This window comes from Cryptotermes secundus, unplaced genomic scaffold (assembly GCF_002891405.2).
Source record: "Cryptotermes secundus unplaced genomic scaffold, Csec_1.0 scaffold2405, whole genome shotgun sequence".
In the NCBI taxonomy this organism is placed as follows: Eukaryota; Metazoa; Arthropoda; class Insecta; order Blattodea; family Kalotermitidae; genus Cryptotermes; species Cryptotermes secundus.
The window spans coordinates 15,895-34,255 of NW_019729243.1; the positions used below are offsets into that span (position 1 = coordinate 15,895).

Sequence of the window (18,361 nt, forward strand, 5' to 3'; positions counted from 1 at the left end):
ACAAATAGATATGCAACTGTGATGAGGATTTTGCTGTCATGGTTCTTTGGAAATGCTAAAAAGTGTCAAATTGCATGAATATTTAGCAGTGCTATCTTTTTCAGTTTCCAGATGCTCCTCGACCTTACGTAAATCAAGACCAAAGGAGATGCATTGGAAGCATAAGGGAGCAACTAAAGTTATCATGGCTGACTTCTCTAATAGGGTGTGTTCTGTTTGCAGCTGGAATGAGGCTGCTTTTCTGGAATGAGGTCAGAATTCTGTTAATGTAAATTTGTCATATAAAACTTCACAGAGTGAGGATATTAACATTAAGAGAATGGGAATAATTTTCATATGTTGACTGATGTTTAGGGACAGGTGGTGCAAACTGCCCGCTTACTGGAGGAAGCACTGAATACTATTATTCCGGTTCAGTATACATCTGTTGTGATGGCAGAAAACAATGGGAAATTGGTGCATTTTAGTGGAGCTTTACATGTGGGAGAGCTGCTTACAGAGCCGGAATATGGAGTGGCTGTTCCTGCAGCGAAGTTGAAACGCCGTGTCCAGATGTATCAGTGGGTAGAAGAGGAGCAAAACAGGTAAATACAGCAGCAGGTGTATGTACAGAGAGTCATACTATGCAGCATAAGTGATAAACATTTATTATTTGAATGCCTGAAGTCAAAATTGTAGGCACTAGTCCAAAGGACAGTGTAGCAGCTTTGTTGTCAGTCCCCAGAGCTAGTGTAAGGACTTTGTAATATTTACTTGTTCATTTGTTTGAAAATAAACAAGTTACCAGGCTGCAGTGTAAAGTTAAATGATTAATTTGGTGTGAATTATAGGATGTTAGGTTTAATGCAATGGAAGCATGGAAAGAGCAATTTTTTGATATCTGAACAACAGTACATAAGCACACCTTTTTGATACCGTACTGTGTTCAGGACCCTAGTTCAGGACTGTCAGGAAGTACCAGTGATGGTCATGAATGTTACCCACAGGGACCAAAAGCTCAGGAGAGGATCTCTTCTGGCGCACTGTGAGACAGTAACACTTGTGACTTTGCCCAATATGGGGCAGGCACCAACACCAGGCCTAAAACCCGAAATGGACGGAGAGACGATGGCCTGCCAAGAGATGGCAGCATGTCCAGAAGAAGAAGAGCCGACCTCACTGGACAGGAAACCTGAGGCAGCAGAACAACAAGAGGTCCCCGTAGAAGATGCCACAGTGATGCCAGTCAGAGAACCGAAGAAGAAACGGTGTAGGGACTGAAAACTGGCCGTAGAGCGTCACCGCCAGCTGAATGAATGGACCTAGTGTCAGGATTGGTTCCAAAGAAAAGGACTGACCATCGCCAGAAGAGGGACGAGCCACCATGCAACAGTAGCACAGCAAAAGCAGAAGAGAAGCAACACAAGGATGTCCTGTTGTGCAACAGTGGCAAGACGCAAGAGAGAGAGAGCGTGAAGAAGAACCTTACTCAGGGAACTGGTGGACCCGGGAGGAAGCGATTGGTCGCGGCTGACAAGAATATTACCCACTGTGCAAATGTGACACAGCGCAAGAGACTTAGACTTCAGGGAGATCAGATGGAATCACACACAAACCCACATAAGAATGTGCCAAGAACTTGAACGTGAGAGGATTACACAAGGACTCGTCGTGAAAGGAAAAGAAGTAGAACGACTCGAGATTGAGAGAGACACACAATAACGAGTTTGAGAAAGCAATTCGAGGCATGTGCAAGTGCACAAGCAGACGTGCTGCACAGAATCCCAGCTGATACGAACATCAAAAACTGGACACTTTGGAGGGGTTGACCTCCTCTGAAACGGAAAAGGACACAACAGATTGAAGAGGAGCCAGTAACATAGAAACACCGGCCTCCCCGGCATGAATGGAGAATGAAAGATAATGAGTACATGAGGTGTGAATGCGAAACAATGGATCGAAGAACGCTGGACCATGGAACCGCTCGAGACGAGCTGGTCTTAAGAACGGAGTGGAGGCTGTAACGGCTGGAGAATAGTCACTGCAAGAGGAGTAGCCGAAACAACAGGAGACACAGCAAGCATAGCAACGGGAAGAAAAAGAACGGGGATGCACCATTAGGCTATTCGGGATGAACAGCCTTAAGGAGGGAGCAGTGTGATGTATTTGCACTATGCAGGACACCCCCTCCCCCGCCAGCGGTGACCTAACAGCGCTGCCTTTGCTACGGCAACAGGCCAGTCAATTCTACGCCCCCCTCCCCTGTGGTGACATAACAGCACTTCCCAATGTGATGTAACATGGACCACCGCTGTAACATGAGGCAACGGAATGGTATAAAAAGCCGGCTGAGCAGTATGTGAAGAGAGTGTGTGTGATCAGAAGTGACACAGTGTGGATCGTGAAGTCGCTGAGTGCAGCAGAAGTCTTATCAGTCGCCGAGTTCAGTTGTAGCAAGTGAATCGTGAACATGAAGAATACCGATAGTGTGAGAAGTTATTGGGAGTGTGTAATACAGTGACACTGGTATAGCTCCCGTATTGTACTGTGAATAAGTGAAGACCATTGAAGATAGAGTGAACAGATTATTGTGTAGGGTGTATAAATTGTGTAAACATGCAACTGTGTTATAAGTATTTGTAGTTATGACGTGTAGGTTGTTAAATAAACCAATTAACAATTTGAACGGTGTCTGTAGAGACAAAACACGTTACAATATATATATATATATATATATATATCTGTGGCCAATCACGTTGGCCGCACTGTCTAAGGCATGAACTGTCTGAGTTCGCTCAGATGCTGGAATCGTGGGTGCGAATCGCACTCAAGGCCTGGATATCTATGTTCATTTTTTCTATTTGTGTTGTTCTGTGTTTAGGTAGCAGCCTTTCGGCGAGCATGCAGACTGTGTAAAAGATGCAAACTGAAAAAGTGGCTAAGTTCCGAAGGGCTGTAGAGCCATAGAGAGAGAGAGAGAGAGAGAGAGAAATATTGGCATGTGTATTAGTGTCTTTAAGACAGGGTTCGGATTGGTAATCGGATATACTGACCACTTACCTGTCATAATTACAATTAGTTATAAGGTTCTAAGGATTGCTGTGATGATAACACATAAAGGTCTTCAGTGTCTGCTTACACTAGTCATTGCTAGGTAACAGCTGTCAACATTGGCTATGCCTTCACAGTGTCTTCACTATCCGTTTCCTGACAGTGGATTTTAACAAAAGAAGTATATCAGTCACACTCCAGATATCACTGTACTACAGCACACACCAGTCTTCAGTTCACATATTAAGTCTTCGCATGTCGATTCCTTGTACTTTTCTGTACTCAAGTTTACCGCTTGCTTGCTTCTACCACCTACTACTCCCGCTTAGGAATTCAGTTCACTTATATAGATNTGATAAGGTGGAGACACCAACGAGGGGGCTAGGAGCTATAATGAAATAAAATATATTGCGTGAGAAAGTACATCTTATTAATGAAAGGATAAATTATAGCTCTTTCCTGTCATGCTCAGGAAAAACCCAATTTGCTCTTGGTAGGTTATGGGGATAACAAAGTGTGATCTTCCATTCTTAGGACATGGGGAGAGGGCATACAGGAATGGAAGAATGGGGATGAGGGAACTGTTTTAATGTGAATGAGAGAAGAGAGGAATGATGATAGGATGAGCAAGTGTAATGGATGGGAAAGCAGTAAGGGAAAAAAGAGATAAAGATGTGAAAGGTTGGAAGAAAGAAGGAAGCTATTTTTCCCCTTAACTTGACAGGTCACACATTAGTAGTAAGACAGAAGGAAACTGTGAACACCATGGCATACTGCTGGCCAGATTTTGCACAGGCCGTACAAATAGATATGCAACTGTGATGAGGATTTTGCTGTCATGGTTCTTTGGAAATGCTAAAAAGTGTCAAATTGCATGAATATTTAGCAGTGCTATCTTTTTCAGTTTCCAGATGCTCCTCGACCTTACGTAAATCAAGACCAAAGGAGATGCATTGGAAGCATAAGGGAGCAACTAAAGTTATCATGGCTGACTTCTCTAATAGGGTGTGTTCTGTTTGCAGCTGGAATGAGGCTGCTTTTCTGGAATGAGGTCAGAATTCTGTTAATGTAAATTTGTCATATAAAACTTCACAGAGTGAGGATATTAACATTAAGAGAATGGGAATAATTTTCATATGTTGACTGATGTTTAGGGACAGGTGGTGCAAACTGCCCGCTTACTGGAGGAAGCACTGAATACTATTATTCCGGTTCAGTATACATCTGTTGTGATGGCAGAAAACAATGGGAAATTGGTGCATTTTAGTGGAGCTTTACATGTGGGAGAGCTGCTTACAGAGCCGGAATATGGAGTGGCTGTTCCTGCAGCGAAGTTGAAACGCCGTGTCCAGATGTATCAGTGGGTAGAAGAGGAGCAAAACAGGTAAATACAGCAGCAGGTGTATGTACAGAGAGTCATACTATGCAGCATAAGTGATAAACATTTATTATTTGAATGCCTGAAGTCAAAATTGTAGGCACTAGTCCAAAGGACAGTGTAGCAGCTTTGTTGTCAGTCCCCAGAGCTAGTGTAAGGACTTTGTAATATTTACTTGTTCATTTGTTTGAAAATAAACAAGTTACCAGGCTGCAGTGTAAAGTTAAATGATTAATTTGGTGTGAATTATAGGATGTTAGGTTTAATGCAATGGAAGCATGGAAAGAGCAATTTTTTGATATCTGAACAACAGTACATAAGCACACCTTTTTGATACCGTACTGTGTTCAGGACCCTAGTTCAGGACTGTCAGGAAGTACCAGTGATGGTCATGAATGTTACCCACAGGGACCAAAAGCTCAGGAGAGGATCTCTTCTGGCGCACTGTGAGACAGTAACACTTGTGACTTTGCCCAATATGGGGCAGGCACCAACACCAGGCCTAAAACCCGAAATGGACGGAGAGACGATGGCCTGCCAAGAGATGGCAGCATGTCCAGAAGAAGAAGAGCCGACCTCACTGGACAGGAAACCTGAGGCAGCAGAACAACAAGAGGTCCCCGTAGAAGATGCCACAGTGATGCCAGTCAGAGAACCGAAGAAGAAACGGTGTAGGGACTGAAAACTGGCCGTAGAGCGTCACCGCCAGCTGAATGAATGGACCTAGTGTCAGGATTGGTTCCAAAGAAAAGGACTGACCATCGCCAGAAGAGGGACGAGCCACCATGCAACAGTAGCACAGCAAAAGCAGAAGAGAAGCAACACAAGGATGTCCTGTTGTGCAACAGTGGCAAGACGCAAGAGAGAGAGAGCGTGAAGAAGAACCTTACTCAGGGAACTGGTGGACCCGGGAGGAAGCGATTGGTCGCGGCTGACAAGAATATTACCCACTGTGCAAATGTGACACAGCGCAAGAGACTTAGACTTCAGGGAGATCAGATGGAATCACACACAAACCCACATAAGAATGTGCCAAGAACTTGAACGTGAGAGGATTACACAAGGACTCGTCGTGAAAGGAAAAGAAGTAGAACGACTCGAGATTGAGAGAGACACACAATAACGAGTTTGAGAAAGCAATTCGAGGCATGTGCAAGTGCACAAGCAGACGTGCTGCACAGAATCCCAGCTGATACGAACATCAAAAACTGGACACTTTGGAGGGGTTGACCTCCTCTGAAACGGAAAAGGACACAACAGATTGAAGAGGAGCCAGTAACATAGAAACACCGGCCTCCCCGGCATGAATGGAGAATGAAAGATAATGAGTACATGAGGTGTGAATGCGAAACAATGGATCGAAGAACGCTGGACCATGGAACCGCTCGAGACGAGCTGGTCTTAAGAACGGAGTGGAGGCTGTAACGGCTGGAGAATAGTCACTGCAAGAGGAGTAGCCGAAACAACAGGAGACACAGCAAGCATAGCAACGGGAAGAAAAAGAACGGGGATGCACCATTAGGCTATTCGGGATGAACAGCCTTAAGGAGGGAGCAGTGTGATGTATTTGCACTATGCAGGACACCCCCTCCCCCGCCAGCGGTGACCTAACAGCGCTGCCTTTGCTACGGCAACAGGCCAGTCAATTCTACGCCCCCCTCCCCTGTGGTGACATAACAGCACTTCCCAATGTGATGTAACATGGACCACCGCTGTAACATGAGGCAACGGAATGGTATAAAAAGCCGGCTGAGCAGTATGTGAAGAGAGTGTGTGTGATCAGAAGTGACACAGTGTGGATCGTGAAGTCGCTGAGTGCAGCAGAAGTCTTATCAGTCGCCGAGTTCAGTTGTAGCAAGTGAATCGTGAACATGAAGAATACCGATAGTGTGAGAAGTTATTGGGAGTGTGTAATACAGTGACACTGGTATAGCTCCCGTATTGTACTGTGAATAAGTGAAGACCATTGAAGATAGAGTGAACAGATTATTGTGTAGGGTGTATAAATTGTGTAAACATGCAACTGTGTTATAAGTATTTGTAGTTATGACGTGTAGGTTGTTAAATAAACCAATTAACAATTTGAACGGTGTCTGTAGAGACAAAACACGTTACAATATATATATATATATATATATATATCTGTGGCCAATCACGTTGGCCGCACTGTCTAAGGCATGAACTGTCTGAGTTCGCTCAGATGCTGGAATCGTGGGTGCGAATCGCACTCAAGGCCTGGATATCTATGTTCATTTTTTCTATTTGTGTTGTTCTGTGTTTAGGTAGCAGCCTTTCGGCGAGCATGCAGACTGTGTAAAAGATGCAAACTGAAAAAGTGGCTAAGTTCCGAAGGGCTGTAGAGCCATAGAGAGAGAGAGAGAGAGAGAGAGAAATATTGGCATGTGTATTAGTGTCTTTAAGACAGGGTTCGGATTGGTAATCGGATATACTGACCACTTACCTGTCATAATTACAATTAGTTATAAGGTTCTAAGGATTGCTGTGATGATAACACATAAAGGTCTTCAGTGTCTGCTTACACTAGTCATTGCTAGGTAACAGCTGTCAACATTGGCTATGCCTTCACAGTGTCTTCACTATCCGTTTCCTGACAGTGGATTTTAACAAAAGAAGTATATCAGTCACACTCCAGATATCACTGTACTACAGCACACACCAGTCTTCAGTTCACATATTAAGTCTTCGCATGTCGATTCCTTGTACTTTTCTGTACTCAAGTTTACCGCTTGCTTGCTTCTACCACCTACTACTCCCGCTTAGGAATTCAGTTCACTTATATAGATGCAGCACAGACACGCGTCACAGGAAAGTCATGTCAAATGTTCCCTATCCAGCCCTTTGGCGTGCTGGCTAGACCTACAGAAAATGTTACATGTTTGTTATCTAGCCATTCCATTGGCGTGCTGGCTAGACCTACAGAAAGCATGTCACGTGACTGTACCAACTATTGTGTGACATCATTGCAGACACAAAGAAGACACTGCTCCATTATTGTTTGCTATGTGTGTTTGTTTTGCAAGTGTTGCCTACCAATGGATTTACATATAACAATATATGAGGGTTAGAACTTTAATAGTGGCAACTATTTATTTACAACTGATACAAAATAGATACATGTTTTGAAGTTTTACTGTCCTTCAGTGTAGTCACCAGCATTGCGTACAACCCGTTGCCAGCGATGTGGAAGTTGTAGGATACCTTTAGCAGTGCCTGTTGTGTTCAAAGTTCGAATGGAGCGGTCTACTCCCTGAAGAATCTCTGGAACAGTTCTGAAGCGAATACCACGAAGTGGTTCCTTCATCTTAGGAATCAAGTCAAATTCACAAGGGCTTAAGTCCGGGGAGTATGGTGGATGGTACAGCACTTCCCAGCCCCATTGATCGAACAAATCAGCCACAGCTTGCGCTGCATGCAGCCGAGCACTGTTCTGCAAAATGATGGGTGGGTTCTGCAGAAAGTGTCGCCGCTTCTTTCTCAAAGCTGGTCGTAGGTTGTGTTCCAAAAATGAACAGTAATACTGTGCATTGACGGTCTGCTGTCAGGGAACGGCATGCATTAGGATAACACCATCACAGTCATACATGAGAATCACCATAACTTTCACATTGCTGGTGTTCTGACGAACTTTTGATTTTCATGGTGACCCATAACGATGCCGTTTGTTCGATTGGCGTTTCATTTGTGGCTTGTACGATTTGGTCCATGTCTCATCCAGCGTAATGATATGGCGTAAGAGAGCCTCTCCTTTGTGCTCATAGCCCTCCAAGTGGTTACGAGCAGTGTCGTATCGTAGCCTCTTCTGCATTTCCGTCATATCATGTGGAACCAATCGTGATGCAATTTTTCTCATGTCCAAGCGTTCCTTCAGAATGTGAAGCGCAGTCGTATGTGCTAATCCTGTCTCTCAGGCCAGCTTATGAATCATATGGCGTCGATCACTCTCCAGTAACGTGGAAAGAGCATACACTTCTTCACTGACACTAGGACGACCTGGCCGACGCATGTCTGCCACATTTTGGCATCCCTTGTTGAATGCTTCTACCCACCTTGCTACCGTTCTGTAAGGCAATGCAGATTCCCCGCAAACCTCTTGAAGACCTTGATGATACTATCATGCTGTACGGCCTCTGGCACATTCAATCTTTATCCAACTCTGTTGTTCCTGTTTTGAAAACATTGTGACAACACTACATTAGACCGCCAGCTAACACGAGGCTCTGTTCTTCTCATCACTGTGAATGTGCATGATGTGGGAAGGGAGAGTCCATTTGCTCTGAGATAAGGTAGGTATGTAACTAATGTTGAGTATAAGCAATATTATTTGGTTCTGTTGCATGGTGTCTCTACAGCAGTGTTGCCACTATTATAGTTCCAACCCTCATATATATCTGTTTACTGTGTATTTCCATGTAACAGTCTTAACCTTTAAATGTTGAAACAAAACATACATGTATTTGTTTAAAGTGGGCCTAAAACATTGGTTATCGAAGTGTGGTCCGTTGACCCCTAGGGGTGTGTGAGATTATTTTTATCTTCACATTATAATGGAGCCTGAAGCTCATTTATGTACCATATAGAAATTAAGTATCTACCCCCAGAAAATGCACTTGTCTTTATTACAAAGACAGACCAGTTAATGCTGTTTAGGGAAATAATTGCTGCTTATTATGAAACACATAATAGCAATGTGTGGCAAAATGTGTTTTTTTAGAATGTGCCTGTAGTAACCACTGTTCTGTAATGGGTTAACACTTAGAAAATGTGCATTATCTTGCAGTGAGCTGATGCCAGGGGACCATGAATATGTTGAAACTAGTTACTCATACACGATGGAGTGGAGGGACAAGCTGATTGACAGCTCCTTATTCTACAGTACCTCGGGCCATCACAATCCAAAGTGAGCAGTTGAACATTAAAAGTGTAAGAATCAGTCTTGGTTATAGCATGGGCTGGAAGTGAAGCAGGTTGCATGCATTGGTTTATTTTGTGTTTATGCCACTTAGTATTACGAGAATCATTATTCAGGGGATATAATTGGTTACACATGGGGGAAAGAAATCCTTTCTGAATTGTAATAATGATGTACTATTGTCACTCATGTTGCAGATAACACCACAACTATCTAGGGGCAGGCATATTCAACTGTTTTTCCTGTAGTCACTCTGTGCTCTAAGCTTGCTTGGCTGGAAAAATCTGTGAGCAGGAGTGACAGAGATAGCAGTACTTAAGATAGAGAAATTAACCCTTTTTTGGTTGTATGTTGATATATAATTAACAGTGACAGTGCTTCCATGGATGACTGTTGATATTGTGACATGTTGACCCCTACCTCCCCAGCTGCACATAGCGGTAACGTAGCGCTCGCATAATAGGCGAGTAATCACCCCGCATCCTGGTAGCTATGCAACGCGCGGTGACGTCGCGAGCGGAGACGAAGATAGGCGAGCCCCCGCAACCTGGTAACTATGCAATGCGAGTCAACAGCGGTGACGTAACAGGATGACGTGGCACTCATTACGCAACAAGCAAGCACTGCAGCTATATAAGTGAGCTGCACAGCGGCTGCGAGTCAGTTATAAAGTAACAGTCGCCGAGTCGAGTCGTAGAGTCAGCCAGTCAGTGCGTTACCAACGAGGTCTCAGTTCGCAAGTTACGAGCTACAGACGCGTGTGCGATACCCAGTGCTGTAGTACAGTTATACTCGGAGTGTGTATTTCAGGGAGACTTGTATAGCTCCCGCGTTATTAGTACGTGAAGACAAGTGAAGATTGTGTTAAGAGATTTTGTTGTAGGGTTTGTAAAGTGTGGAAACCCGTAATATTGTGATAAATAATTGTAGCCGTTATTTGAAGATTGTTAAATAAACCAATTAACCATCTCTACGGCGTCTTCAGTAACGTCAACACGTTACAATATATATGATTGACAAAGTTGCTTTCCCTTCTCTCCGGGCATATGTCGATTATATAAAGTCTGACAAAATTTCCGAACTCTCCACTATGTGCTTGCCATGGCAGCAGTGGACAGAAACCGCAATATGGTTTGATGATGTTGGCATATCAGCATTTCACAGCTGTGTTGTTGTTGATCTATAGCAGTCTTTTCTGAGTGGCATCTATTGTCTGAGTGTGTTTTGGTGTGCTGTCATGAGAATGTCTGAGCTTGAATTAGAGCAACGAATGAACACCATTTCTTGCTAAACTTGGCAAGAGTGGAAGCGAAATCAAAGAGATGTTAGTGCAAGTTTATGCGGATAATTCTGTGAAGAAAACAGCAGTTTACAGGTGGGTCACACGTTTTTCTGAGGGAAGAGAAAGTGACACTAGCTAAGAGAGTTCAGGATGGCCACCAATGAGCAGAACTGAAGAAAACATTACAAGAGTTTGTGAAATTATGCATAAAAATCATTGACTGACTGTTAGGAGCATAGCAGAGCAAGTGAATATTGACAGAAAAACAGTTAGGAAAATCTTAAGGCAAGCTCTTGACATGAGGAAGGTTTGTCCAAAAATGGTCCCAAAGGAGCTCACCAAAGAACACTGTCTATGAGAGAGTTCTTAGCTAGTAAACAAATAACTATGCTGGCACACCTTCCCTATTCACCAGATTTAGCTCCTAGTGACTTTTTTCTGTTTTTGAAGCTAAAAGAAATACTGAAATGAAGACATTTTGATGACATCAGGAGTAATCTGACGGCAGCTCTGAAGGCCATTCCACAAAACCAGTTCCAAAATTGTTTTGAAGGGTGGACTAGGTGCTGGCATTGGTGCATAGCTTCCCAAGGGGAATACTTTGAAAGAAACCACAGTGATATTCAGTAATGAGGTATGTATGATGTAGCACTTTTTCCACGATGAGTTTGCAGACTTTATTGTCAGACCACATACAGGGTGATTCAGAAAGATGGACACAATTTCAGTTGGCTATATTTCCTGAATTATATGTTGCATTTGAAGTCTGTAAATCACATCTGATTATACATACATGGAAATTTATAGATGTTCAATGTGCCCCCCTTCCTCCGGCTGCACGGATAAAATCTAGACGGTAGCTGAATTCATCCTACACTCGATGACAAATATCTTGCGTCACTTAGTTCACCGCAGCTGTGATAGAGTTTCTTAGGTCATTCAAATTTGTGGGAAGAGGTGGTACACGCCACACAGTTGTTTGCGATAGTCCAAGTTCTCTACTAGCACTACGGGTTGACTTCATTGGGCTGCGCTCAGAGTTCACTCGAATGCACTCCAGGTCCTCCTCCGATACACGCGATCGGCCCGGGCTTTTACCCTTACACAGAGAGCCAGTTTAATCAAATTGTTTATTCCAATGATAAATGCTCTTCCTTGTTGGAGGTTGGATGTTAAACTTACGACGAAATGCACGCTGCACTGCAGTCGCAGACTCACTTTTACTGAACTCACGAATGCAAAAAATCTTGTGTTGCATAGTAGGCATCTCACTTACAACTGACGCAGTGATGGAGGGCACTAGCGGTAGTACTAGAAACTTTACAACATCCTCTTTCAAATGTACTTTACAGAATTCAAATGCAACATACAGTTCAGGAAATATAGCCAATTGAAATTGTGTCCATCTTTCTGAATCACGCTGTATGTTGCTACTGGCTGCTGTATACCATGCCAACGCATTCATGAATGTTTTTTCTGCCTTCTGCCATCTTGAAGTCATAATTTGAACTTCTTGAGGAACAAATGCCATTTATATATTACAGTGTGTCATGTGTTAGCAGCGTGGCTGGTCTGGTATCAAAAAATGGAAATATAACTGCCTGTGTGTTGCCAGTGAAGAATATATAAGTGATTTCTTGAATGAAGAACGTGATATTGACTCTGATGATGGAATGGATTTGGAAATTGAAGGAGAAACTGCAAGTGAAGAGTCAAGCAATGAGATGTAGGAAAGTGAGAGCAAGAGTGAAACAAGTGTTGTGCATGTTGATGGGTGGGAAGACGTGACAGGCATACACATTTAGCACAATTTAACCTTCTGCCAGATGCAGAGCCCATTAATTATTTAGCTTATTTTTCATTGACAAGCTTTTGAATAACAAACAGATACATGAGACACAAAATTGTGGAACTTCTGCTAAGCCCGAGGTCCATATGGAGTAGGTGGTCTGATGTGTCTGTTCATGAAATGAAGGTGTTCTTAGGTATAATTATAAATAATGGACAAATCCCATTACCCAACATAAAAGACTAATGGTCTAATGACTGGACAACACAGATAAAATTTTTTGGTGACATAATGTCTAGAGATCGTTTTTTACAGATATTTTAGATGATTCATGTGGGAAATGATACCACTGCAGAAAGCAGTTGGGCCATCAGAAGGTTTAGGAAAGTCCGAGGGATAAAAACATTGGAAAAGATGAATCAGCAGTTGGGTTCAAGGGCAAAATAATATTGAAAATAATATAATTAATATAATTAATAATTATATAATTAATAATATAATTAATATAATATAATTAATATAATAAAATATAATTAATAATATAATTAATAATAATATAATAAAATAATAATATTGAAAAAATCCAACCAGTGGGGCATCAGATTATTTGTATTAGTAGACAGTGACACTGGTTATGTTCACAGTATGATTGCATATTATGGAAAACTTACAGGTGATGTGTGTAACTTGCCATACTCAGGAAAACCATTCACTTCAAGAATAGTTCTTTTCTTGATGGACAGACTAGAACTCAGTGTGTCTGGTGTTGAAGGCTACCACCTTTATTTACACTGACAGATATTATAGTAGCGTTCAGTTGGCCCAAAAATTAGACAATTGCTGGTAGAGTTTGCAATCCAAAACCACTGGGAAGGGGCCCATCAAGAAAATGAAGGGTGGGGACACTTGCCTACAGAAGTGAGAATGTCCTGCAAATGGGCTGGAAAGACAAGAAGGTAGTTCTCATGTCTACACATCATGACACATCAATGAAAAAAATTGTGACCGTTCAGAAATGGGGGCAGCATAAAGAAATTCAAAAGCCAATCTATGTAATTCACTATACAAAACGTGTGGGTGGTGTAGATTGCAGTGATCATTACTGAGCGGCATATGCTTTCATTTGTAAATCTCTGAAGCGGTGGAGAAAACTTTTTCTGGTGCCTGTAACTGTGCATTGTAAATCCATACATTTTGTACAGCAGCCATAAGGCCCACATGGGAGTGAAACAAATGCCACACATCAAGAATTGATGGGCTCTTGTTGAAAATTTAGTAGGCGATGTGCACAACCTATGAAAGTGGTCACATCTGGGGACAGCAGAGAGACTAAATACAGCCCCTCACTTCCTCTACCACTGTGACATGAAGAAATGCAAAGACTGCATTGTGTGCAGCAATTGGAAGGTCATGGGAGCCAGAAAAGAAACATACTTCTATTGTAAGACTTATAGAAATCAACCAGCATGTGTCCTGGGGAATGTTTCAAAAGATATCACACTCTCAAAGAACTTCAGAGGTTTTAGTGTAGGTCCTACAGTTTATCGAGCTATTGTTTTTTGTGTACATAGGAAAGTGAGGGTTATAAGAGGAAAAGAATATGTGTATATTTTATACTAGAGAACAGCAGACAATTTGGTCTGGTTAAACACTACACCCTCTCTCCACACTTTATGTCACACCACTACATGGCAGATAATTTGTCTTCTTGCATTCTGGTGGTATGTACACATTTTGTCTTTTCACCTTATGCCCCTGTTGCACCAACGTTTCGAGCAAAATGGTTCACTTAGTGGCTCTGCAGGCGTTTAAAACACCTTCATGTCCTGGCTGCAGAAATTTCTAATAATTCAACAACTGGAAAGGGTTAAGGCAGAGCATATGGGGAGTGGTGAATTACAGGTAATGCATGGCACCACATTCTCAGTCATTAAGGAGAGATTGTGAATGTGCATACAATTCTCGTTGTCTTCTTCAGGACAAATAATGTCTTTGTGCTTATACATAAACCTAGTTCCAGTTCCCGAAGTGTTTGTTAAGACTAATCAGAAAATAACTATGTATTTAACCCCACAGCTTTTCTTTTCATGCATGAGTGGAAATACTGTATTTTTTTAGTACACATACATCTAATTAATTAGCCAGGTTAACAGCTATGTCTCTCAACAGTATAAATTAATTTACAAAATTACTTCTGCTGCATTTCTGTTAATTGGTATGGTGTGAAATATAGTGTGACTGGACATTGTACTTTTCACTTATTCATTTCATTAAGTACTTTCAGATAAATTAAACCATTCATTAATCAATTGCATTGGATATAAAAGTATACGTCATATGACATTAAAGTTCGCGACCTCATTAAGGTGACCGCGCTAATACCCTATTACTGAACATCACTGTTGTTTCCTTCAAAGTACACCCCTTTGGAAGCTATACACTGATGCCAGTGCCTAGTCCACCCTTCAAAACAATCTTGGAACTGGTTTTGTGGAATGGCCTTCAGATATGCTGTAGTATTACTCCTGATGTCATCAGTGTCATCAAAATTCCCTCCTTTCAATATTTCCTTTATCTTCTGGAACAGGAACTGGGGGCTAGATCTGGTGAAAAGGGAGGATGTTCCAGCACAGTTATTTGTTTCCTAGCTAAAACTCCCTCACAGACAGTGTTCTTCAGAGAGCTCCTTTGGGACCATTTTTGCACACACCTTCCTCATGTTAATAACTTCAGTTAAGATTTTCCTATTTCTCTGTCAATGTTTGTTTGCTCTGCTATGCTTCTGACAGCCGATGATTTTCTCGCATAATTTCACGAACTTTTGAAATGTATTCTTCAGTTGTGTTCATTGCTGGCTGTCCTGATCTCTCTTCATCAGTGATACTTTCTCTTTCCTCAGGAAAACGTGTCACCCACTTCACCTTCAGATTTTGTTTTTCACTGATCATCACAGTGTACTCTGTAGTTTCCTGCCTTGGCCTCCACTTCCACCTGCAGGTGTAGTGGCCAGGAGGAGGGAATCCAAGGAGAACTTCCATTGCAAGCTGTTGGAGCTGTTCTCATTGCTTCTGTAATTCCCAAGCAGGCCGTCCTTTACAGTTTGCTTAGCTCTGCCTAGAACATGTGCGATCATGTCAAAACANGCACAGGTAACCATAGGCCTTATCACTGCAGTGTATATACAGTATACCACCTTTGCTTTCAGTCCCCAAGTTTTCCCAAATGTGCATCTGCATGTTCAGAAGGCTCTATAGGCCTTGTTAATAACCTTATCCACCTGCATTTCCCATGTCAGTCCCGTGTCTAATATTATTCCAAGGTATTTGACATCACTGGATAGCTGGATTGTTTTACTAAAGAGGGTTGGCTTCTTGAGCCCTTTACATTCGTCATCCTCGTAAAGGGTATAACTACAGTCTTATTTGGCTTGACAGACAACTTCATTCTTTCACAGCACTGTTGCGCTGTGCACAGGGTTGTTTGTAAGACCTCTGACACAGTGTGAGGGAATTTCCCATTGATTAGGATTGCTATATCATCAGCATATCCTACTGTGTAATGGCTACTGTCATTGAGCTCCCAAAGAAAATTGTCCATGACCAGGCCCACAGCAGAGATGAAAGCACACCTCCCAGCAACCCCCCCCCCCCCCCCCCGCCCCNCCAGGGTCTCTCCTGACAATATAGCAATTATGATCCAGCTTTTTGGCATGAATAGACTACCATAGATCAACAACAACACAGCTGCTAAATGCTGATATGCCAGTGTTCATCAAACCTTACTGAGGTTTCTGTCCACTGCAGCCATGGCAAGCACACGGCAAGTTCGCAAACTTTATTGTCAGACCTCATACCCGTAGGAGCTGGTGACCTTTGTCTTGATCTGTTCTCTGTACCTGCTATTTAGCCTATTAAATGCAAGATCAGAAAGTTGACCGGGGATACAGTGTCTGTTTTGACTGCAGTTAGACAAGTACATTCTAAAGGGTCATGTTGATGGTGTATAACACTCAGAATTACCAGGTTTTCAGACTTTATCCATTGTCCAGTATTCTAAAACTAGAAAGAACAACGTTTTGGAAAGTGGATCTGTTTCTATCTTCAAGTGAGGGGGGGGTTGGGGGGTGGACTCCTACACTGTTGGGTGTCTTAGAAAGAGCTAACCTTAGTCACTGGTACAGATGGTCCAGACATGGAATTAGCCAGCGCCATGGGTTGGCCGCTAGACACAGACAAGGTAGAAGGGTAAGAGTGAAGGATAAGAGATAAACACTACAGATGAATTTGCAACAGGCTTTTATCAGCATAATGGACTCTCTGATTGCACTCAGAATTACTGCATTGTTGGATCTGTGTATACCCTCAGGTGAAAGGGAGGTACCTCTCTTGGGTGTCTTAGAAAGAGCTAACCTCAATCACTGGTTCAGTAGGTGTGTCACCCCTTGGCTGAGGACAGAAACAGATCCAGTTTCCAATACGTTATGTTTCTAGGTTTGTAATACTGGACGATTGACAAAGTCCAAAAACCCAGTATGAATGTATAAGGGGTGGGCCTTCTCGGCCCTTGCACCGTGACCTACAAAAAAAAAACCAGTAAGTCTGAGTGCTATTAGACAGTCCATTGTGCTGATGAAATCTACAGAGCATGTGGCAAGTTCATCTGCAGTGTTTATTTCCTATCCCTTCTTACCATTCTGCCTTCTGTATGCCTAGCTACCAACCCATGGACACTGGTTAATTTGGTGTCTGCATTTAGTAACAGTAAGTAACAAAAATTGTATCTCTTGAACTGAAACTCCTAGAGAGTTAAATTCATCACAAGTGTTTAGTGCCAGTAACAGTTCTTGGAGTTAAGGAACACTACACAGGTTTAAAAAATTCTGGTTTCATTTTGCATCATTTTTTACACACACTGCTTTTGATTTTTCTCTTTGTGCTGGAGATGGGTTTAAGTTTGTGTTTTTTAATGTTTCCAATGAGTGTGGATGGGGGACAACTGATACCCTCTTTATTTTAACCTGGGATTTCATGGCGTTTATCTTACATTCACATCTGCTTTTTGCTATGATACCAGAAATTTCTTTTATGTGCTGTCCTTTGTTAATTTTGGTATATGAGTGTTCACTAGATTGTCTGCTCTTGGGTTTGCTGCATTGCATTTAGATATGCCAGAACTATGTTTCTGGCATTTATTTTGTGTAATTCCAGAAGAAATGATGGAGAGATTTGTGGTCTCATCCTTGCTTAGATATTTCCTTTAAAGTCAAGAAACCTTTTTATTCACAGAGAATTTCCCCTGAAGAGCATAGTGTATGTGAATGAGCATGTGATTGTTGGAAGCTGTGTGTTTGGTGCAGCGCTCAAAGAGAAGTTCTCTGACTATGTGCTGGTGACAAGTGATGAACGGCCAGAGAGGAGGGACATCAAGTTACATGCAGGCTTGTATTATCACAGTCAAGATGTGTGGAATCCAGAAGTCGGTGACATCAGAGTTCAGTTCTCATACGCAGGGAAGGCTGGTGAAGTGGTAAGTAATTAAGTACAGTATGGAGTGATCTGTGTTTTTATAATTTTCTTTTCACCAGAATATCCAGTGCATAAGCTCCATCAGACTTAGAAAATCAGGTTGTTAGAGAGAAATGAGTAAAAATGGGTAACATACTTTCCAAATTACACATATTAAACAGTAAAAAAGGTAAAGTTAACCTTGTGCTTAATTAATTAAACACCACATCAGGAAAATATATGAGGGAGTGGAGATATAGCTCCAGCCATCTTGACCTCAGCTCTAGATGGTAGTGAATGATTAGCTTCATGTCTCAGCTGCTTTACCTTTGGCGAAGGAGCCTGTGGTACCTGTTAGATAGGAGGCTGGGTGGGCCTCAGAGCTTGTTTCGATGTTGTGGAGAAGAGAGAAGTCTTGCCCCTGCTGGGAAGTGAATCCTGGTCATAT

At 42.3% G+C, this 18,361-nt stretch overlaps 1 protein-coding gene across 1 annotated transcript in view; it reads left to right on the plus strand.

Annotated features, from left to right (window-relative positions):
- Nucleotides 1–18,361, plus strand: part of LOC111865618 — a 46,569-nt gene that overhangs the window by 15,207 nt on the left and 13,001 nt on the right. Inside the window, exons 4-11 of the mRNA XM_023853796.2 lie at nucleotides 105–251; nucleotides 355–584; nucleotides 930–1,032; nucleotides 1,326–1,607; nucleotides 3,920–4,081; nucleotides 4,185–4,414; nucleotides 9,207–9,326; nucleotides 17,695–17,935. Of these exons, the coding sequence (XP_023709564.1) occupies nucleotides 105–251; nucleotides 355–584; nucleotides 930–1,032; nucleotides 1,326–1,607; nucleotides 3,920–4,081; nucleotides 4,185–4,414; nucleotides 9,207–9,326; nucleotides 17,695–17,935 (1,515 nt within the window). The remainder of the gene's footprint in view (nucleotides 1–104; nucleotides 252–354; nucleotides 585–929; nucleotides 1,033–1,325; nucleotides 1,608–3,919; nucleotides 4,082–4,184; nucleotides 4,415–9,206; nucleotides 9,327–17,694; nucleotides 17,936–18,361) is intronic.